This window comes from Trichosurus vulpecula, chromosome 3 (genome assembly GCF_011100635.1).
Source record: "Trichosurus vulpecula isolate mTriVul1 chromosome 3, mTriVul1.pri, whole genome shotgun sequence".
NCBI lineage: Eukaryota > Metazoa > Chordata > Mammalia > Diprotodontia > Phalangeridae > Trichosurus > Trichosurus vulpecula.
Genome location: NC_050575.1, coordinates 189,154,540 through 189,172,568, shown reverse-complemented (window position 1 = coordinate 189,172,568; position 18,029 = coordinate 189,154,540). Strand labels below are relative to the sequence as shown.

The 18,029-nt window shown below is 39.3% G+C and overlaps 1 protein-coding gene across 3 annotated transcripts in view; it reads left to right on the top strand.

The window, feature by feature from the left end:
* VAPB (VAMP associated protein B and C) overlaps positions 1–18,029 on the top strand; it is a 69,630-nt gene that overhangs the window by 41,021 nt on the left and 10,580 nt on the right. For all 3 annotated transcript variants that reach the window (XR_005009985.1, XM_036752912.1, XM_036752913.1), the window contains exons 3-5: positions 10,499–10,602; positions 13,507–13,587; positions 15,200–15,376. Coding sequence is in view for 2 of the 3 variants with exons in the window: in XM_036752912.1 (XP_036608807.1) it covers positions 10,499–10,602; positions 13,507–13,587; positions 15,200–15,376 (362 nt within the window). In the remaining variant the exon portion in view is untranslated. The remainder of the gene's footprint in view (positions 1–10,498; positions 10,603–13,506; positions 13,588–15,199; positions 15,377–18,029) is intronic.

Genomic DNA, 18,029 nt, shown 5'->3' with positions numbered 1-18,029 from the left:
AAATGGTAAAATTGTAGTTCTATCAAGAATGCTTACATTTCTTGTAATGTGCCAAGTTTAACGTATTTTGTAACCTTCACTGAATTCTGATTTCCCCAAAGCAGCCAGTGTTCTGTTATTTGCAGTTCAGTTTTACATTTTAGTTGTACATGCATTTCCCAAAGGAGGAAAATTCAGAATATGAGAGGGAGGAGGAAAGGATGAGAAAGAGCCTCATTTGGCCTTTTAAAATTACATAATTAATATAAAGTAATCCCAGGCATAGCCTGAGGAGGAAAGTAGCAGCTCTTTCTTTCAGAATGATGACTTTGGCCAGTTAGTGTAATTAGAGTGTTATTTGCAGTTTATAATTCATCCTCTTGAGATTTTGCTGACTCTGCTTATTCAGGCTTCTTGGTCGATCTGGAGTGGGCAACCCTGGGCACTGGCTTTTTATGAGAAGTGCCAGAGATCTGAATGTGCAAAGCTTTTAGACAACCAGGAATTCATTTATCAGAAAAAAAATGCTGATAGCGATAGCTGAATTTGGGAAGTTTTATCTTTTTCTTGGCCACTTACTTTTTTCTTTATCTTTCCATAGATAGAGTTTGCTTTGAAGTGTCTGATAAGAGACAGGGTGAGCAGTAAAACGTTTTCACAAACTAACTGTATCACTGTCAGAGAAGAGTAGCCCACACTGGTGTTTAAAAGGCTTGATAGGACTTTGACCAGAGAAATTCAGTTTAATTGTGTTTAAAAAAAAAAGTAACAATGTTTGAGAAGTATTGATTCTGTTCTTCAACAGGGTTATCTAAGCTCTGTAATAAACAGCCAAGAACCAAAAAGGTAACATAAAATGGAATCCCTGAAGTAAACACCCTTTACTCATAAGAGAATCAGCCCTTCATTCAAAACCTATTTACTCTTAATTTGTGCATAATTTGAATAATTGTGATTATGTGATTTCCTGCCCACTGGCAGATTTGAAAATGAAGTAGGCATTGAAAGTGAAAAATGACAAGTGACAGTCTCGTATTGGGAAAAAAAACCAGAAAGATGATAAACCCTTTAATATTAAATAGTAGCTGCCTGGGGTCATTCATATGGAAGCACACAGACTTACACTTTTGTTGGAAAGGATCTGTTGTGTTAATTCTAGAAGACAATAGAGGACTTAGGATTCAAGGGTTGATTAAATATTGAAAGAATTAATTGGTATTTACTGATTATTTACTATCTATGTACCCCATGCTGTACTGGTAACTGTAGAGTATGGAAAAAAGTACTAAATGCAATCCTTGCCCAGAAATACCTGATAGTTTACTCGAAGAGATAATGACTAATACATGCAGACAAAACAGCATGTATCTATTGGTGTGTAAGAACTCTAGACTTGGGAGTCTGGGACACCTGAGGCTATAACCTCTCTCAGCTTCATTTTCCTCATCTGTAAAATGAAAGGAATAATAGGACCTTCCTCACCAGGTTGTTGTCAGGATGAAATGAGATAACACGTACGATGCTTTGCAAACCTTAAAGTGCCGTACAAATACTGGTTATTATTGATCAATAAGCATTTATTAAGTACTTACTGTACGCCAAGCTCTGTGCTGGATGCTAAGGATTTAAAGCAAATAGCAAACGGTCCCTTTCTTGAGGAGCTTACATTCTTGGCAGAGGAAGCAGACGAGCAAGTGGTCGAACTGGGAAAGGCTTCAGGTAAAAGAGCCAGTCAGGTCAAGTCAGGAAACATTTATTAAGCTCGGGGCTGAGTGCTCAATAAATAGTACAGCCAAACACTGTGCTAAGAAGTGCTGAGGATATAAGGAAAGGTGGCACTTGAGCTGAAATAAAGACAGATTGAAGATGAAGTTTCTTGTTAGATGTCTGATTCAGCTGAAATCTAAAGGGCAGAAAGATACATACGTAAATGTGAAAAGGCTGGAAAGGTAGGTTGCAGTCAGGTTGTGGAGGTCTTTAAATGCAAACAAAGAATTTATATTTTTCATCATAGAGGCAAAAGAGAGCCAGTACAGTTTGAGTAGAAATTTGAGGAATGTGATCAGACCTGCACTTTAGGAAAATCATTGTGGCCCCAGGTGGAGGATGGATTGAAATGAGGAGAAACTTGAGGCATAGAGCCCATTAGAAAGCCATTGCAGTAGTCTGGGGTTGGTGATAAGGGTTACTCCTAGGGTGGAAGTGGTGTGAGTAGTGAGGAGAGGACAGTCATAAGATGCAAAGTAGAATTTGAAAATGAATCAGTATGTGCTAACTGTGGGTGTGGTGTGAAGGGTAGCTCAGAGGTAGGAATCTCTACCGCCACCGTATGAGTGAGGGAAAGGAAATGACACTGATCAGACAAGAATAGATAAGTACAAAAAAAAATTATGGGAGAACTAACAAGTTAAGTTAGATAAAGAGAGTGGGTCCAAATTGTGGACAATCTTTAAAAAGCCAGGCACAGTTGTTTAGATTTAATGTAATAGGGAGTCATTGCAGTTCTTGAATCCATAAGGAAGTGGTGTTTTAAGAAGAGTAATTGTTCTGAAGTTTGCCAGATGGATGGGAGGAACCAGTCAAAAGCAATTGTAGCCATCCAGATATAAAGAGATAAGGACCTGGACTAAGATGCTGGTGATGAGAAAGGAAAGAGAAGTAAGAATGTGAGGGATGTTTTTAAGTGAACTTTGTCATGTCACCTAGTTTATACTTTTGGTAATTGGAAGAGTTGTCATTGTCATTTGCTTAATTTCCTTTGGGAATTTCATTTGACCAAATCATAATTTCTTCCAGACTTATTTTGGGTTTTGGAAATAGTACATATTCTAAGTTAATTTTCTTCCTTTGAAGAAACTCTACAACTACTGAATCCAAAGGCACACTATAACAAAATCTTACGTGGTAATTTTTATTTAACATTATATAGCAAAGGCCTTCCGTTGGATAAGGAGTGTCCCAGAATCATCATCCTACCAAAATTAATAGTAGCTGACGTTCATTCAAAATTTACAAAGTACTTAGTACGCATTCTCACTTCATCCTCATAACAAACCTGTAAGTATTTATAGGTATTCCCATTTTACATATGAAGAAACTGAAGCTCATAAAAGTTACATTTTGCTTCTTGATCACACAGCTAGCATGTTGGAATTGAGACTTGAACTCATACCTCTCCTTGCACTACATCCAGCTCTTTTTCCCGTAGCATGCTAAGTGGCACAGCAGATAGAGGACCAGGCCTGGAGTAAGGAAGATGTGAGTTCAAATGTGGCCTCAGACACTTACTAGCTGTATGACCTAGGCAAGTCATTTAACCCTGTTGGCCTCAATTTCCTCATCTAGAGAAGGAAATGGCAGACCACTCCACTATCTTTGCAAAGAAAATCCCAAATGGGGCCACAAAAAGTCAGACAAGACCGAAATAGCTAAACTACAACAAGCTGTCTGAAAACATGTCTCGATTAATACTGTGGCAATAAATATCTTTTGATCAAGTAAGATAGGTTTCAACTTCTTAAAGTGAAATAATGGATACCTTCTTGCTTTTTCATAGCCTGTCATGCAAGAGTCACATTTAATTTGTCACAATTTACATGTATTTAGCTGAAAGAACAAAGGAGTATGCTGTTTAAACTTTAATGTTCTTTCTTACATGGTTTTTATGGTAGATTGTAAGCAGGTTTATTTTGACATAAAGTAACAGAACCAAAAAATGTAAATTTGAACTTTTTAGTTATATTGCTAAAGCAGAGTACATTGAAAGGTCCTGAAGTTTCAGGAAGTTTATATGGCTATTTGACCTCTTAAACTAGCTATCACTCCTTCAATCAGGAGTCCCAAGAAAGAACCATTCATGTTTCCAAATTAACCCTAAACATCTTTCTTTCTCTCCCTTCCTTCCTTCCTTCCCTCCCTCCCTCCCTCCTTCCTTCCTTTCTTCCTTCTTTCCTTCCTTCCCTTCTTCCTTCCCTCTCTCCTTTCCTTCCCTCCCTCCCTTCCTTCTCTCTTTCTCTCCTTTCTCTTCCAGTAACTTTAAATCTGTAGTGGGAGGAAAAATCTTGGAAGTTCACAGACTTGCCACAATTTCCATTCATACTTTAAAAGTTTTTACATCGACATCCTTGCAATTCTATTATATGACATCTACATTTTTATTTCACAAGTATTCTAATTCTGGGAGGGAAATCTGATACCGTTCTGTTGAGCTACTTGCTAAGGTAACCTGTTACCGCCAGCAACTGTTCACTTAGAGTGCAGTGTTCACATTCCTGCTCACTTGGAACGTGTGGAGCTGTAGAAAAGTTTCCTCCTTAAATAAATCTAGCTGTGCAAATTTGATCACAGAGAGTTTGAGCCAAACCTTGGAGACCCTCTGGTCTAGTGGTGTTCATTTTTTGTTGTTTTTTAATCAGTCGACAAATTTTTTTACTACCAGGGTAGTATAATTTGCAGACTTTAAAAAGAGATTTGTAGTCCTTGCCACCTTTTCTTCCCAACTTTCCCCAGTTCCCCTAGAGCCACAGCACCTGGAGACAACTGCCATGGAAAATCAGAGGACAGGCTTGTTTGGTTTTTTTTTGTTTGTTTGTGTTGGGGTTTTTTACCTGCCAGAAACACAGCTTAAGAAGCAAAACTGAGGCTAGAGGATCATAGTTTTAGAGTCGGAGGGGTCTGTAAGAGTCGACCCTCTTGTTTTGCAGGTAAGGAAACTGAGGCTCAGAGAAGTTGTGGACAGTGTCACACAGTAGTACTAGAGCTACCTAGGATTAGAACCCAGGTCTCCTAGTTAGGAATCCAGTGTTGCTTCCTTTGGATTGTCCATAAATTGAGAATAGTATATTAAAAGAATCAATATCTGTGTCACCTGGTCAGTTATTAAGCAATGAAGGACAAAAAATTTGACTAGTTTAATGATTTTGTTTGGTGCTGGCCCTGGATTCAAGGAAGGGTCCCTTGAGATTGTTAACTTATGTATGGGTTCTTGTGTCATGGTCCCCCTTTGTCTTTCCTCTTAACACTGATTGGAAGCTCAGCAGCTGGCCTTGGGAGAACAAGAAGGAAGGGAAGCCTTCCTTCAGTAGTGATAGGGAATGACTTTGGGGACCCGTGTGTTTCTAATACTTGGAACCAGATTCAAAACCTTTGAGTTATCTTCACCCTTTCCTCTCCCTTAATTTCACATCAAATCACTAATCAGCTCCGGTCAGCCCTCCCTCCTCACCAGCCTCTACTGCAGTTTAGACCTTTGTCAGTTCTCACCTAGATTACTAAAATGGCCTCTTCATTGGCCTCCCTGCCTCCATCTCTCCTTTATAGTCTATTCTCCACACAGTAACCAAGTTGATAGTCCTATAACATAGGTCTGACTAAGGTAGTCAAGTCTTCAGTGGCTCTTAATTGCCTTTAGGATAAAATACACACTAAGTCTGTCATAAAACCATATATAATTTAGCTCCCACTTCCCATTCGTTAAAAAAAATTTTTGTTATTTCAAACTTGGCAAACACTGAAAAAATGCACATTTCTATATACAACAAACTGAAAAAAGACTATTGTCTGTGAAGCTACAAGTCTCCATTTACATGTAGCTTGCATTTCTTCTCAGAATAATACAATTTCAGCACAGCTTCAAAGCTGTCTTTCTTGTTTTTATCTTGTTCTGAACCACCCTCTTTTCTGTGCATTTAAAAAAAATTCTTCAAAGATCCCTTTTTCTTCTCTCTCTGTCTCTGGTATCATTGGTAGTTCCCTACCGGGGGAAAAAATTATAACAAATAGGAATAGTTAAGCAAAACAAATACAAATGCTGACCCTGTCCAGAAATGAATGTCTCGATCTAGACTTGAGTCCTCCTCCCCACCCTGCCACCTCACCGTCAGGTGGTAGGTAGCATCCTGCATACCTTTCCATCTAGTTCTCCATTCCAGTCAAACTGGTCTGTTAGCTGTTTCCTGAATGTGACGTTCCATCTCCGCATCCTTGTGGTTTCTCAGAAGTGGTTCCCTATGTCTGCCACAGTCTCCCTTCTCGCTTCAGCTGTGTATAATACCTGCCTTTCTTTCAAAACATAGCTGAGGTGTGCTTTCAATGAATGAATAGAATTAATCAAATGCTTGCTATGTGGTAAGCACTGTGCAAGATGGTGGACATACAAATAGAAAATTGAGACAGACCCTGCCCTCAGAAAGTTTATATTCTAATGAGTGAGGCCTGCCTTGAGTCCCTCTTTCACAAGAGTGCATGAGCATGTGCACGCGCGCGTGCGCGCGCACACACATACACGGTCCCTCACTTTGTATTTTCTGTATTCACTTACCCTGGCAAGATCACTTAACCTCTCAATGCTCTAAGCTCCTCTTTAACAATGGAAGTTACTCAGATGTGGGTGATATGCATCAGTAGTTTCCTCAAGAAACAGGATCATTTTGCTAGTTTACTTCTACTAGTTTATGGATGTTTATCTGGCCTATCTGTGCATCTGCCACTGCTTCAGTTGAATCCAGCCAACATTTTTTTGCTTTTTTTTTTTTTTTTTGGCAGGGCAATTGGGGTTAAGTGACTTGCCCAAGTCACACAGCTAGTACATGTGTCAAGTGTCCGAGTCCGGCTTTGAACTCAGGTCCTCCTGACTCCAAGGCCGGTGCTCTACTCACTACGCCACCTAGCTGCCCCAAACATTTATTACTATCTTTTGTGTTAAATGTATTACATTAGATACTAAGAAGGGGGATGAAAAGATGAAAAATTATAGACCCCTCCTCCAGGGAGCTTGGGTTTTTCTGGAGGAAATATGATGTGTGAGTAGCATAGTGCAAGGCAGAGGGGACAAAGACAAGATCCAGGAAAATTTTAGGAGAGAGAACATTTTCAGCTAAAGATAAAAAGTAAGGCTTTTTTCATGGAAGAAATGGTACCTCAGGTACCACTGAAGAAGAGAAGGAGTTGGGGGATAGAAGGACAGGCTGCTCATTCCAGGCATTTATGCAGTGGGGAGGAGTGGGAGAAGACATTCAGTGAACCTGTGTGAAGAATGCAGTGTGGAGGCAGTGGTTCTTCCAGTTGGAGACTAGCTTGTCCATTATAAACAGACTGGAGAGAACATGAAGGAAACTAAGGCAAAATAAGGCTGGGAAGGGGAGTTGAGAGCATAGTACCTTGTACATAGTAATAAAGGTTTATTGGATTGAGTTGGAATGGGGCCAGATTATGGAAGTAACTTTATATCATATCTAATAGGAAGTCATTGGATGCTTATGAGCAAGAGAATGTCTGAGTCAGACCTATCTATTAAGAACTGAAAATGACAAGGAAAGAATTTTATTGGGGGTAAATGAGTTCACCCCTATAACCCATCTATCACTGAGAACAGGAACCTCAGGGCCAGGCCGTTGGTATTGGTGCTTAGGTGAGAGATGCTATAGCTTCCAGTAGTATCTCACTGAAAAGACATGTTCTAACTTGTAGGTGCCAGAAATGATGCTGAGCACATGGGAATCCTCTCCATTCTGGTGTGGAAGTGTAGAAAGTTGCAAGAGCTAAACACCAAGTATGTAGTTTCATAGGCCTTTTGTTCCTAAGTGACCTCCTGCCTTAATGAAACTATTTATTCTAGCATTTTAGTTTTTTAGCTAGATTGAGGCTTTCAGGTACTTCTCTTACGAAAAGTTTGTTTTCTAACATACTGATTTCTCCCCTTCTCTTGCTCTCAACCTCCACCCCAAAAAAAGAATATCCAGGCTGCCTTGGTATTCTCTTCTCACAAGGTCATTCATAGCAAAGAGCACTTGAATGAGTGTTGGGAGGAGTATGCCAAGAGCATTTTCAAAGAATGAGGATTTTTAGTCCACCAGCATTTAACAGATGTTTAAGCATCCAGTACATTTGGGGGCTTGAGGGGGTGGGGGTAGAATGTGTCCTGCCCTTATAGAGCTTTCTAGTCAAGTAGGGAGCAAACACACAAGTAGATGTGTCATATTTTGTATTGAATGAGATAGTAATAATCGTAAAGCACGATGCCCAGTAAGTAGTAAGCTTAGGTACAAGAAGAAAGCAATGCATGAGATCTGAGGGGAAAGATTTTTACTGATTTGAAGTGGTTCTAGGAAGGCTTCATATAAGAGGTAGCATTTTGAGTTGAGTTCTAAGAATAACACAAGTGAAAGAGGTTGTGGAGAGGGAGGTAGTGGATATCTCATGGGGAATACTGTGAGCAAAGGCACAGAGGTAGGAGATATTTTAAATTTTAATAGGTTCTAGAGGTATAAGGGCCCTTAGAGATTCTCTAGTGAAGTCTCTCCCTTTACAGCTGTAACAGCTGAGTTACCAGAGAGGTTAAGTAATCTACCTAAGATTGCATGCACTTGGCTAGCAAACAGAAGAGCTAGAATTTGAACCTGGGCCATTTGACTCCTAGTGTCTTTTTTTCCCTACGCTCTCCTGCCCTCATTGTGGAAAAGAACTCTCTGCGTCTACAGCGAGTATGAGAGTGACCCACTAAGGCTCGAGTCTCCATCGTGCATATAGAAACTGGGTTGTGTGATTCTGTGAAGAAAATAAGGGGAACAGCTATGAAATGTAATTATGGAATCTCAGAACAGATCGAATTTCAAATAAATACGTATGTTAAATACAGTGTTTCCTACATTATAAGAGTGGTGTCAATTGGGCTAGCTATAACCTTGCTATGGCAGACTTTCCTCTGTGTGTAGTTCTATTTCAGGGGATATCATTTTACCCACAGAAAACCCACATTGATGTTATCAAACGTTGGTTTGGACTGTCTTACTAGACAAGATTTTCTTATGAAAGAAAATTTTCATGACCCTGTTTTCTATCTTCTCTTCTTCATTAGCCTGTGACCTATGTTATTGACATGAATCAAGTCCTTTTTCCTAAAGAGTATGATAACATGAACCCAGTTACTTTTAATGGAGAAGAGAAATTCTTTTCCTCTCAGTGAGTAATAGAGGTGTGTTCCCTGAGTCAAAGTTTCAGAGGGAAGGGTGTGGATGTATAAACGTAAGGTAGTATTTTCTTTCTTTCTTGGCTTTTATCAGTACTTTTTGCTGTTGTTCAGTCATTTCTGTCATTGATTATCCCATTTAGGGTTTTCTTGGCAAAGATACTGGAGCAGTTTGCCATTTCCTTCTCCAGATGAGGAAACTGAGGCAAAACAGGGTTAAGTGACATCTCCTGGCTCAAGCAGCTAGTAAGCATCTAAGACTAAATTTGAACTCAGGAAGATGAGTCTTTCTGATTCCATGGATGACGCTCTATCTACTGTAATACGACCTAGTTGCCCCATTAGTACTTACCCTTAAGTGAAAACTATTTCTTTCATTCTCTTGGGAGAAAGGACTATAATCCAGGCATTTCTTTGTTAGCTATCATGAAATTTAAAAATCTAAAATGCTTTTCAAATATCCTTATATTTTTACCTATGATCATTCATTTAGAGCTGGAAGAGACCATTGAGAGCCATCTCACCCAATGCCCCTCGTTTTACTTTTGGAAAAGCCAAGGCTCAGAATTTGTATCTTTCCCATGGTCACCCAGATATGGGGGATTTGAACCTAGGTCTTCCTACCTCTAGTTTTCATATACTATCCACTAGATTGTGCTACCTCTCTAAGCCACGATTGCCCACTTCTTAAATTCAAAGGGCAGGAGTGGAATATTCAAGTATTTAAATCTGTTTTCACTAATAGAAAGGTATGTTTGTATTTTTAGTCCTTCCTCGCCTATTTTGGGTAATTCATATTAGGAAGTATGAAATGTAACAGTTAAGATTCTAGAACCCTCTGGGCCTCCATTTTGTTTTGGGTCCTTAACCTTTCAAAGAGGCAACATGCTGTAGTGGCTAGAGCATTGATCTTGAAGGCTTGTGCTCAAGTTCTGATATTTAGCTTTGTAACCCTGAGCAGGTCCTGTCATCTTGCTATATTTCAGTTCTGCTCCCGCCCCCCATGAGACAGGCATAATGATACCTACCCATGGGTTTATCTTGGGGAAAAAAAAACTGTTTGGACATTTTCACACCCTGTAGATATTATTTCCTTAACACTTCTGTCTATCCTGTCATCTGTAAGGTGAAAATAATCATATTTACTCTCCTTACTAACAGTTATTGGGATGCCCAAATTAGATGCATGTAAAAGCAATGTTAAATGTTAGGAAGAGATAGAGATTGGATCTATGATTTCATTGATTTAGGGAGCTCACAGTGAATGACTCTTATTGTAGTCTTGGGGAATTAACCGAAATCACCTAGTTAGTATGTGTCAGATACAAGGCTTGAACTAGCCCTTTCTGGCTATGTGACCCAACTCTATAAAGTATTGTGCAAATGTAGATACTTGGAAGAATTGTTGATTTCATCTCCTCATCTCCCCTTATCTCCTCTCACCCCCCCCCCCAGAAATTCTGTATGGAATTCCTTTTTACTATTGTTATTCTTATGAAATGTCCAAAAATAATATAAGTCTGATTCAACCTAATGAAATATTTTCTTCCTCAGTGATGCTACAGCCTTTCGATTATGATCCTAATGAGAAAAGTAAACACAAGTTTATGGTTCAATCTATGTTTGCTCCGACTGACACCTCAGATATGGAAGCAGTAGTAAGTACTGAATACATCTCTCTCTCTCTCTCTCTCTCTCTCTCTCTCTCTCTCTCTCTCCCCCCCCCCCCTCTCCCTCTCTCCCTCTCTCCTTCCCTCTCCCCCTCCCCTCTCTCAGAATTAAATAAAACTGTCTGGGCACAGATTTGTGTCTGTATTCTTAAAAAATAAATAAGCTAATAAATCAAAAGTCATTTAGGTATTAGTGATTTTTTTTGAAGTTTTTAGATTATTTTTCTGGTGTTTCCTAAAATCTGTAATTTGTTATCTCCCCCCACCTCCAAACAGTGTAGGGAGCCCTATAGGCTCTGGCAGTTTGAATGGGCTCTTCATTTGTTTTCTCCATGATGAATCTAGGGACCTAGGCCTTTTCAGTTTTTATCTCAACCCTCCAATTTTGTTTTCAGTATAGTAACCACATATTTAACTGTCTCTCTTGCTCTTTTAAATAAGGATAATAGCAAATGACTTCCCAAATGCTATCAATACACGAGGGAAAATGGAATGATGGGTCTTTGTAGTCCTAGAGGTACTCCCCTTAAAAAGAGATTTACATGATAACATTGTTATATATTTAAAAGGAATAGAAAGTTGTACATAATAGATGTAATTTCATGTACAATCATCTTTTTTTTATTATACTGTATTATGGTAGGGGAAAGAAAGGAGGAAAGCGTCCATAGGGTCTGAGTACATGGATACCTAATAAAAGACTACCTAAGAGATGAGAAGGCACACACATAGACAGGTGCCATTCTGTCCACACGTTTGGGAAAAAAAGGAGGGGTGAGGAGTTACAGATTATGAAAGGGAGATCCTCATTCAAGGGAACAAAATGTAATTGAAGAGGGCAATCCCTTTAGAAGGGGACATCTGGTCACCTTAGGATAAACAGATGCAACAAATTATATGTCCCACAAAGCTTTCAGCACTTTACAGCCAGCCAACTAAAAATAGAACAGTGGGTTCATCCAGGGAATAGAGACAGGCTGATTCAGTTATCTACTTGTCATTCACTTAAATTACCCTTCATAAATACATCTATTTATAGATAGCTCTATCAGAGCATTATGCTACAGGCTATTCCCACCCATAGCCCACCCTATATGTATCCATATGGCACTTTATTCAGACCTTCCTTCTTCAGAATATAGCTGGCCAACAGAATTCTGGTTTAACCTGTGGTACATTGTAACTAGAGACTTTGGATGGTTTCATGTAGAGATAAATTAAAGAAAAGCTGGCTCCACATTACTTAACCTCTCACTCTCAAATTTGAGGGAGAACTGGATGGTGTTGGTAGGCTATCTTCCCTTTCATAGAGTTAATAACAACAAGAGACCCCTCAAATACTTTACCTTTTACTGGTGTATTATTGAAGTGGTTTTCTAGTTTGTGCTTCTCCTTAATCAGGTAAATTAGGGTACTGTAGGTTTTTGATTATTCGGAGTCTTTTCCCTTTTGCTTTGAAATGTATGTTTTTTCCTGATTTAGCAATTTTTTAAAATCTAGAATTGATAATAAAATGAGTTTTTATTCCCTGAATGTTTCACTAGCAATTAGCATCAGAGAGAGAGCTCAGCCTAGACATGTCTTAAGTTATGAGGGAAAAGCAACCTGAAATTTGAAATATTCAGTGAATTATTTTCACCCAAATAATACCAGGTTTAACTGGTGTAGCAGAAAAGGTCATAGTATAAAAAGTAACTTAATTTTATTTTTTCAACCTAAAGTTTCCATGACAGGTTTGGCAGAGGTTACTTTTGGGTTAGAAATGTATTGATGGAACCCATAGATGCTGCTCCATTAGCACCAGGAGTATGAAATGCCTTCTAGGTTAAAGTGGCACAAGGCATATTTATTTTTGCAATATAAAATAAATTCAGCCTAATTTCATAAAAAGATTGCTGCACATAATGAGTATTTTTTGCTGCAACATGGAATAGATCTGATCTATCTTGTCTCTGGGAGGAGGCATAGCCGTTAAGTGCCATTGGCTTGTAAGCTGGTGAATAGTGATTAGGCTCAAAACACATGGAGGGGTAGGAGTTAACAAACATCTCTTTGCCGTCACCAGCTGGTTGTGCTTCTGCTCTTCCAAACTACTTCTCTTTGAGGCTTTTCTTCCAGATTCAGCCACAGTCACACTTGTTACCAATACCTTCTTGCCTTAATTATATGAACCCATTTCTAGGTATGTCAGCAACCTTCTCTGACGCCCTCACCGTTGTGCAGGGAGTCCTGCTCCCACTTACAAAAGACAGTTTTCCCTTTTCATTCCCCTTTGTTTTATATCTCCCTGGTTTGTTTGTATACCCCATACCTGGCCTCTTTCTTCTCTCAAACTCAAGGAAGAGAGAGCCTTCCCTTCTCTTCTTATCCTAAAATAATTGATTGCCAGCATTAAAACTTTTCCACAGAACCCTTCTTTCATATCCCATGAAACATCAGGGTTCTACAGAACACAGTTTGGGAAAACGTCCTAACCAAAGGTAGGACTTCCTTCCTTTGGCATAACATGTTAACAGAGCAAAAGAAAGGTAGGTGCTGCCTATCTCAGTGGGAATTAAAAGGTTTACCAAGGACTGTAATTTGAAAAGATTTTCTCTTTGCCATTTTAATCTTTTCCCTAAGATTTGTACCCAATCCCTGAAGTAACATCTTATACTGAATTAGGAAAGTTTTAAGACAGTGAGGCTTTGGGATTTGTATTTATATTGCTATAAATTAATGTATTCAATTTTATCATTTTTTTTTAATGCAGACTTTATTATACTGCATTTATTTTTTAAATCTTCACTTGGGCTTTTATGTACATTTTTCTGAAACCATTATAGGAAAAAAGTCGTAATTCTTTTCCGAGCATTTTATTGTGTCCTGATTATCAAATTTAAATTGTTTTAGTGGAAGGAGGCAAAACCAGAAGATCTTATGGATTCAAAACTTAGGTGTGTGTTTGAATTGCCAGCAGAGAATGATAAACCGGTAAGTAGTTTTCTGCAGTTAATGATGGATTCATGTTTCAGGCTGATTCTTCTTCACATACTCTGGTTCCCACAAAATTAGGGTTTCATTTGGCACGTTATTTCCTTCCTCTAGTTTCTGCTTAAAGAAATTAAATTGAAGTCAACAAATAGATGAGATTTTGTGTAAGACAGCTTTGGAAACACTTAACTTTTCCTTCTCTCAAGAAACTAGGATTGACGGGATATTAAGTTGTATGTTGAAGTTTAATTGTTGAGAGGTTAAAACAGTGAAAGGAGTAATTTGCTGCCATGACTGGCGGTCTGGTGAGTCACAGAATGAGTGCAGCCTGAAGCTGGTAACCACCACTCCTCTCATGCCTTTATCTCAGCTAGATATTTCTGTCCAAATACCTGCTTTTGAGGCTTGAGAGAAGTGTATGAATTTCAATAGATGATTTTGTTTCTTCCATGTCAACACATTTTTAAAAACATCAAAACCAGTTGATCAGAAATATTAACCTGGTTTCAAGTCCCCTCAGCATCCCGGCTGCCCTACTCTTGCCATACTCCAGCTTCTCAGAGTCCTCCCTAAATGTACCCATCTTAAACAGTATTTTAAATGTACAGAGCAGGAAGCATCACTACACAGTGGAAATTGCATTGGCATGGGCATCGAAAGAGCTGGGTTTTAATCCTGCCACTGACACTGCCTTAACTTGGACAAATTGCTTAACTTCCCCAGACCTCCTTTTTCTCATCCATAAAATGAAGAGGTTACACTTGATGGCCTCTGAAGTCCCTTTTACCTCTAGACTTATGATCGTATAATACCACTGGGGGGAAGATGATGGAAGAAGTTAACCTATTTGAAATTATTTCCAATTACTGTCTAGAGGTAAGGAGCAGATGTTCCCTAACTTTGTTGCAGTAACAGAGAGTTAAGCCTTTCATCTGTACCACCTTCACTCATGGTATTTCAGTGATCTATTCCTTGAACCAACTCAGTACTTCCTCTTTGCAAGATCATCAGTCTACTTCTTGGAACTGCTAATGATTATTTGTTTTTCATCCTTTCAGTGAGTGCACTGGACAGGGAGTTCAGGGGACCTGGATGCTAGTCCTTGACCCTGCTACTAACTAACTAGCTGTTTGACTTTCCTGTTCATTTCTCCCTCTGTGAACTTCAGATGACCTCCATGGTCTCTTCCAGCTCTAAAATTCTGTGCTTCAGTAAAATAAATCACCTTCTCTCCAGCCCTGTCCTTTATCTAATCATTGTGGAGACTTTTTCCAGATTTTTTCCCCCATAATCACTTGTCATCAATTCTTCCTCAGCTTATACATTTATAGCAGGAATTTGATAGTATGATATACTTTTCCTCCATGCTGTGAAGTATTAGCCTCAGCATGATTTCCTTCTCTAGTCTTAACTATAATTTCTTGGGTCCAGTTGTTGCCTATAAAATGAATATTGAGATACTGACTGGCTAAAATGCTACATTAAATGATCCATTTGATACTTTACCACATGGATAAATTCTACCATGTGCAACTTTTATTAAGAATTTTGCTTTTCTCCCCCCCCCAAGTCTTTTAGTCTGACAGTTTTTCTCTCATTTACTTTTGAGCAGCATGATGTAGAAATAAATAAAATTATGTCCACAACGGCAACAAAGACAGAATCATCTGTTATGTCTAAATCTATAAGTTCTTCTTTGGATGATACTGAAGCTAAGAAAGTAATGGAAGAATGTAAAAGGCTGCAAGTAGAAGTTCAGAGGTTACAGGAGGAAAACAAACAATTTAAGGTAAAAGAGGGTTTTCTGACATTCTCCTAGTGGGTGAGCACAGACCTTCTCTGGCTTTGGAACATACAGGGAACAGTTGTTCAATTCCACCAGTGTTTACTGAATGCCTGTGATGGGCAAGGTAGGGGATAGGGAGGGGGGTGGGTTTCAAATATTAAATCAGACACTTTCCCTGTCATGAAGGAATGTTCGGTCTCTTTGAGGGGAAGAGATGTGGGTAGAGACAGGTAATGGTCACCAAAATAAAAATCCTGTAAGAAAGACAGCACATGTTTTGAAAAGGATGCTGGATTTGAAGCAAATCTCAGTCCTTAACCTCCTGGGCCTCAGTTTCCTTATGCACAATGAGGGGGGTGGATTAGTTAGCCTCTGAGGTCCTCTCTAGCTTTGAATTTATGATTATAAATATGTGATAAAGTGCTAGGAGAGCCCACTTGAGAGAAATGTCATCTCTTCTGGTAGGGGGAAGTGTTACTGCCCAGCCCAATGGTAGAACACACTGTACAGTCAATATTCAACAATGGTGAAGACCTTCAGACACTGAAATCTTTCAACCAAGGTTTTGTGGAGGATATTCCTAATCAAACATCTCAGACTCTGAGTATTGTTGCAGAAATGATGTGGATTTAAAAAAAAAAATTAAATCCTATTTGTGATTTCCAGACATGTAACAGTTTCAGGTTTCATGTATGTTTTCTTTTTTGGCACAGTCCTCACCATTGGGGACCACTCCTTCCATTCATCTCAGGGCCAGGAAAAAGGGGCTGGTGTCCTAGCTTTCTCTATCCAGACCACTGTTCTCCTCACTCCATTGACATCCACACAGTTCATTTATACCATCCTCTTCCCATGTTCTTGTTGTTGTTGTTGAAAGTCCCTACTTCCATGTGCCTTCCTCAGCTTTCATGATTTTATTACCTGATGCATGGTTTTCCTCTCCTCTTCCCCCCGCATCATGAATAGGGACTTCATTATCTGTGTTCATGTGTCACATTAACACCCAAACTCCATTCATTCCTCAACCTCCTAAATCCAACAACCTCCTCCTCTACCCTGTCTAATGTGCCACACTTTAGCTTGGTCACAGGGGTGTTCTCCAGCCCTCAGAATTGCCCAACTTCAATTCCCACTGGAGCTTTCAGCCTCTTTCTTTCCCTTACTCTGACTAAAACTGCTATTGGGCTTCTTTATGGCTTCCAGTCCCTGGATCCTCATTCTGTCTGTGTACCATCCCTGTTCTGGATTCAATAGCTTCCAGTATCTCTACTTGATCCCACAATTTGCCTCTTTGATGATTTCAGTTTCCTTAAAACCGTTTGCCCCATTGAATTTCTGCTGTTCGTGTCCTGCTAATAATATTTAAACCCAAATAAAACTCACCACGTAGTCTATCTGTTCCTGCTCCCTGAGTGCTGGACAAAGTTAAAAAACTGAGAACAGAGAATAGCCCCTCCACCACCACAGTAAGTTTGCTGTATAAGCTCAGCTGGCCGTCAGCTGTTGCCACACACTTCTTGAATTCTGTTTCTCTGGACTACCTGAATCACTCTCCAAGCAATTGTTCTCTTAACCTGTCGCCTCTCTCCTCAAGCTTCTGACCTTGGCCCTTTCCCACTTAGTTGAATACAGAAAACCTAACCTCTTCTTATGCTTCACCAAAAAGATTGAGTCTATCTTAGAAGATTGAGTCCTGCCTTAATAGTCCTTAATTCCTCAAAATTTGCCTAGATCACCTGTTCTCTGTTTACCTCCTCTTTCCAAGAGAAGTATTCTTAATCATGACTAAGGCTTATTCCCTTCTCTGAACCTGAGATTCCACATACCTTAGGATCTTGTCCAAGGTATCATCCTCTTCCTCTCCTACGTTTTCAGTACTGAGCCCTTCCCATCTTCCTATAAATAGGGTCAGGTCTCCCCAGTCCTAACAAAGGCTTCCCTTTACCCTTCTATCCTGTCCTTTTCTATCGCTATCTTCCCCTAGGAGCTAAACTTCTTAGAAAAAGTTGCCTATATATGCCTCCACATCTGGGCCTTCCACTCTGTCATCAGCTCGTTGCAATCTCACCACACTACTGAACCTTTTTCTCAATGGTTTCCAAGTCTTTAACTCTACTGACATTTTTTTTTCCCATCATCCTCCTGAACTTATTTGTAGCTTTGACCCTGTTGACCATCCTTTGCTTCTGGATGCTTTTTCTTGTAGAGTGTTAGCTTTGGAGTTAAAAAACCTGATTTCAAATTCTATCTTAGACACTTTACTCTGTGTGTGACATTAAAGCCTGAACAGCTATTTCCTCAGTTGTCCATTCAGGACAACCATACTTTTACTTTGTTCTCAGAGTTTTCATGAGACTCAAGTGAGATACTAATGGGGGTGTGTGTGTGTGTGTGTGTGTGTGTGTGTGTGTGTGTGTAGGTGTAGCATTTTGCAAACTTTAAAGCACTCTACAAGTATCAGTTCCATTTCAGAGGCATTTTTATGTTTTGTTTCTCCTACTACTTCAACAATTCTTTTTCTGACTTCTCTATTAGTTTCTTTTCCTGACACCTTAAAGTATATATTTCCAAATATCTGCCCATGTCTCCCTTTTCTTGTCTCTTTAAATTCTGTTCCTTGGTGATCTTATCTACTCCTACATGGTTTCCACAAGCA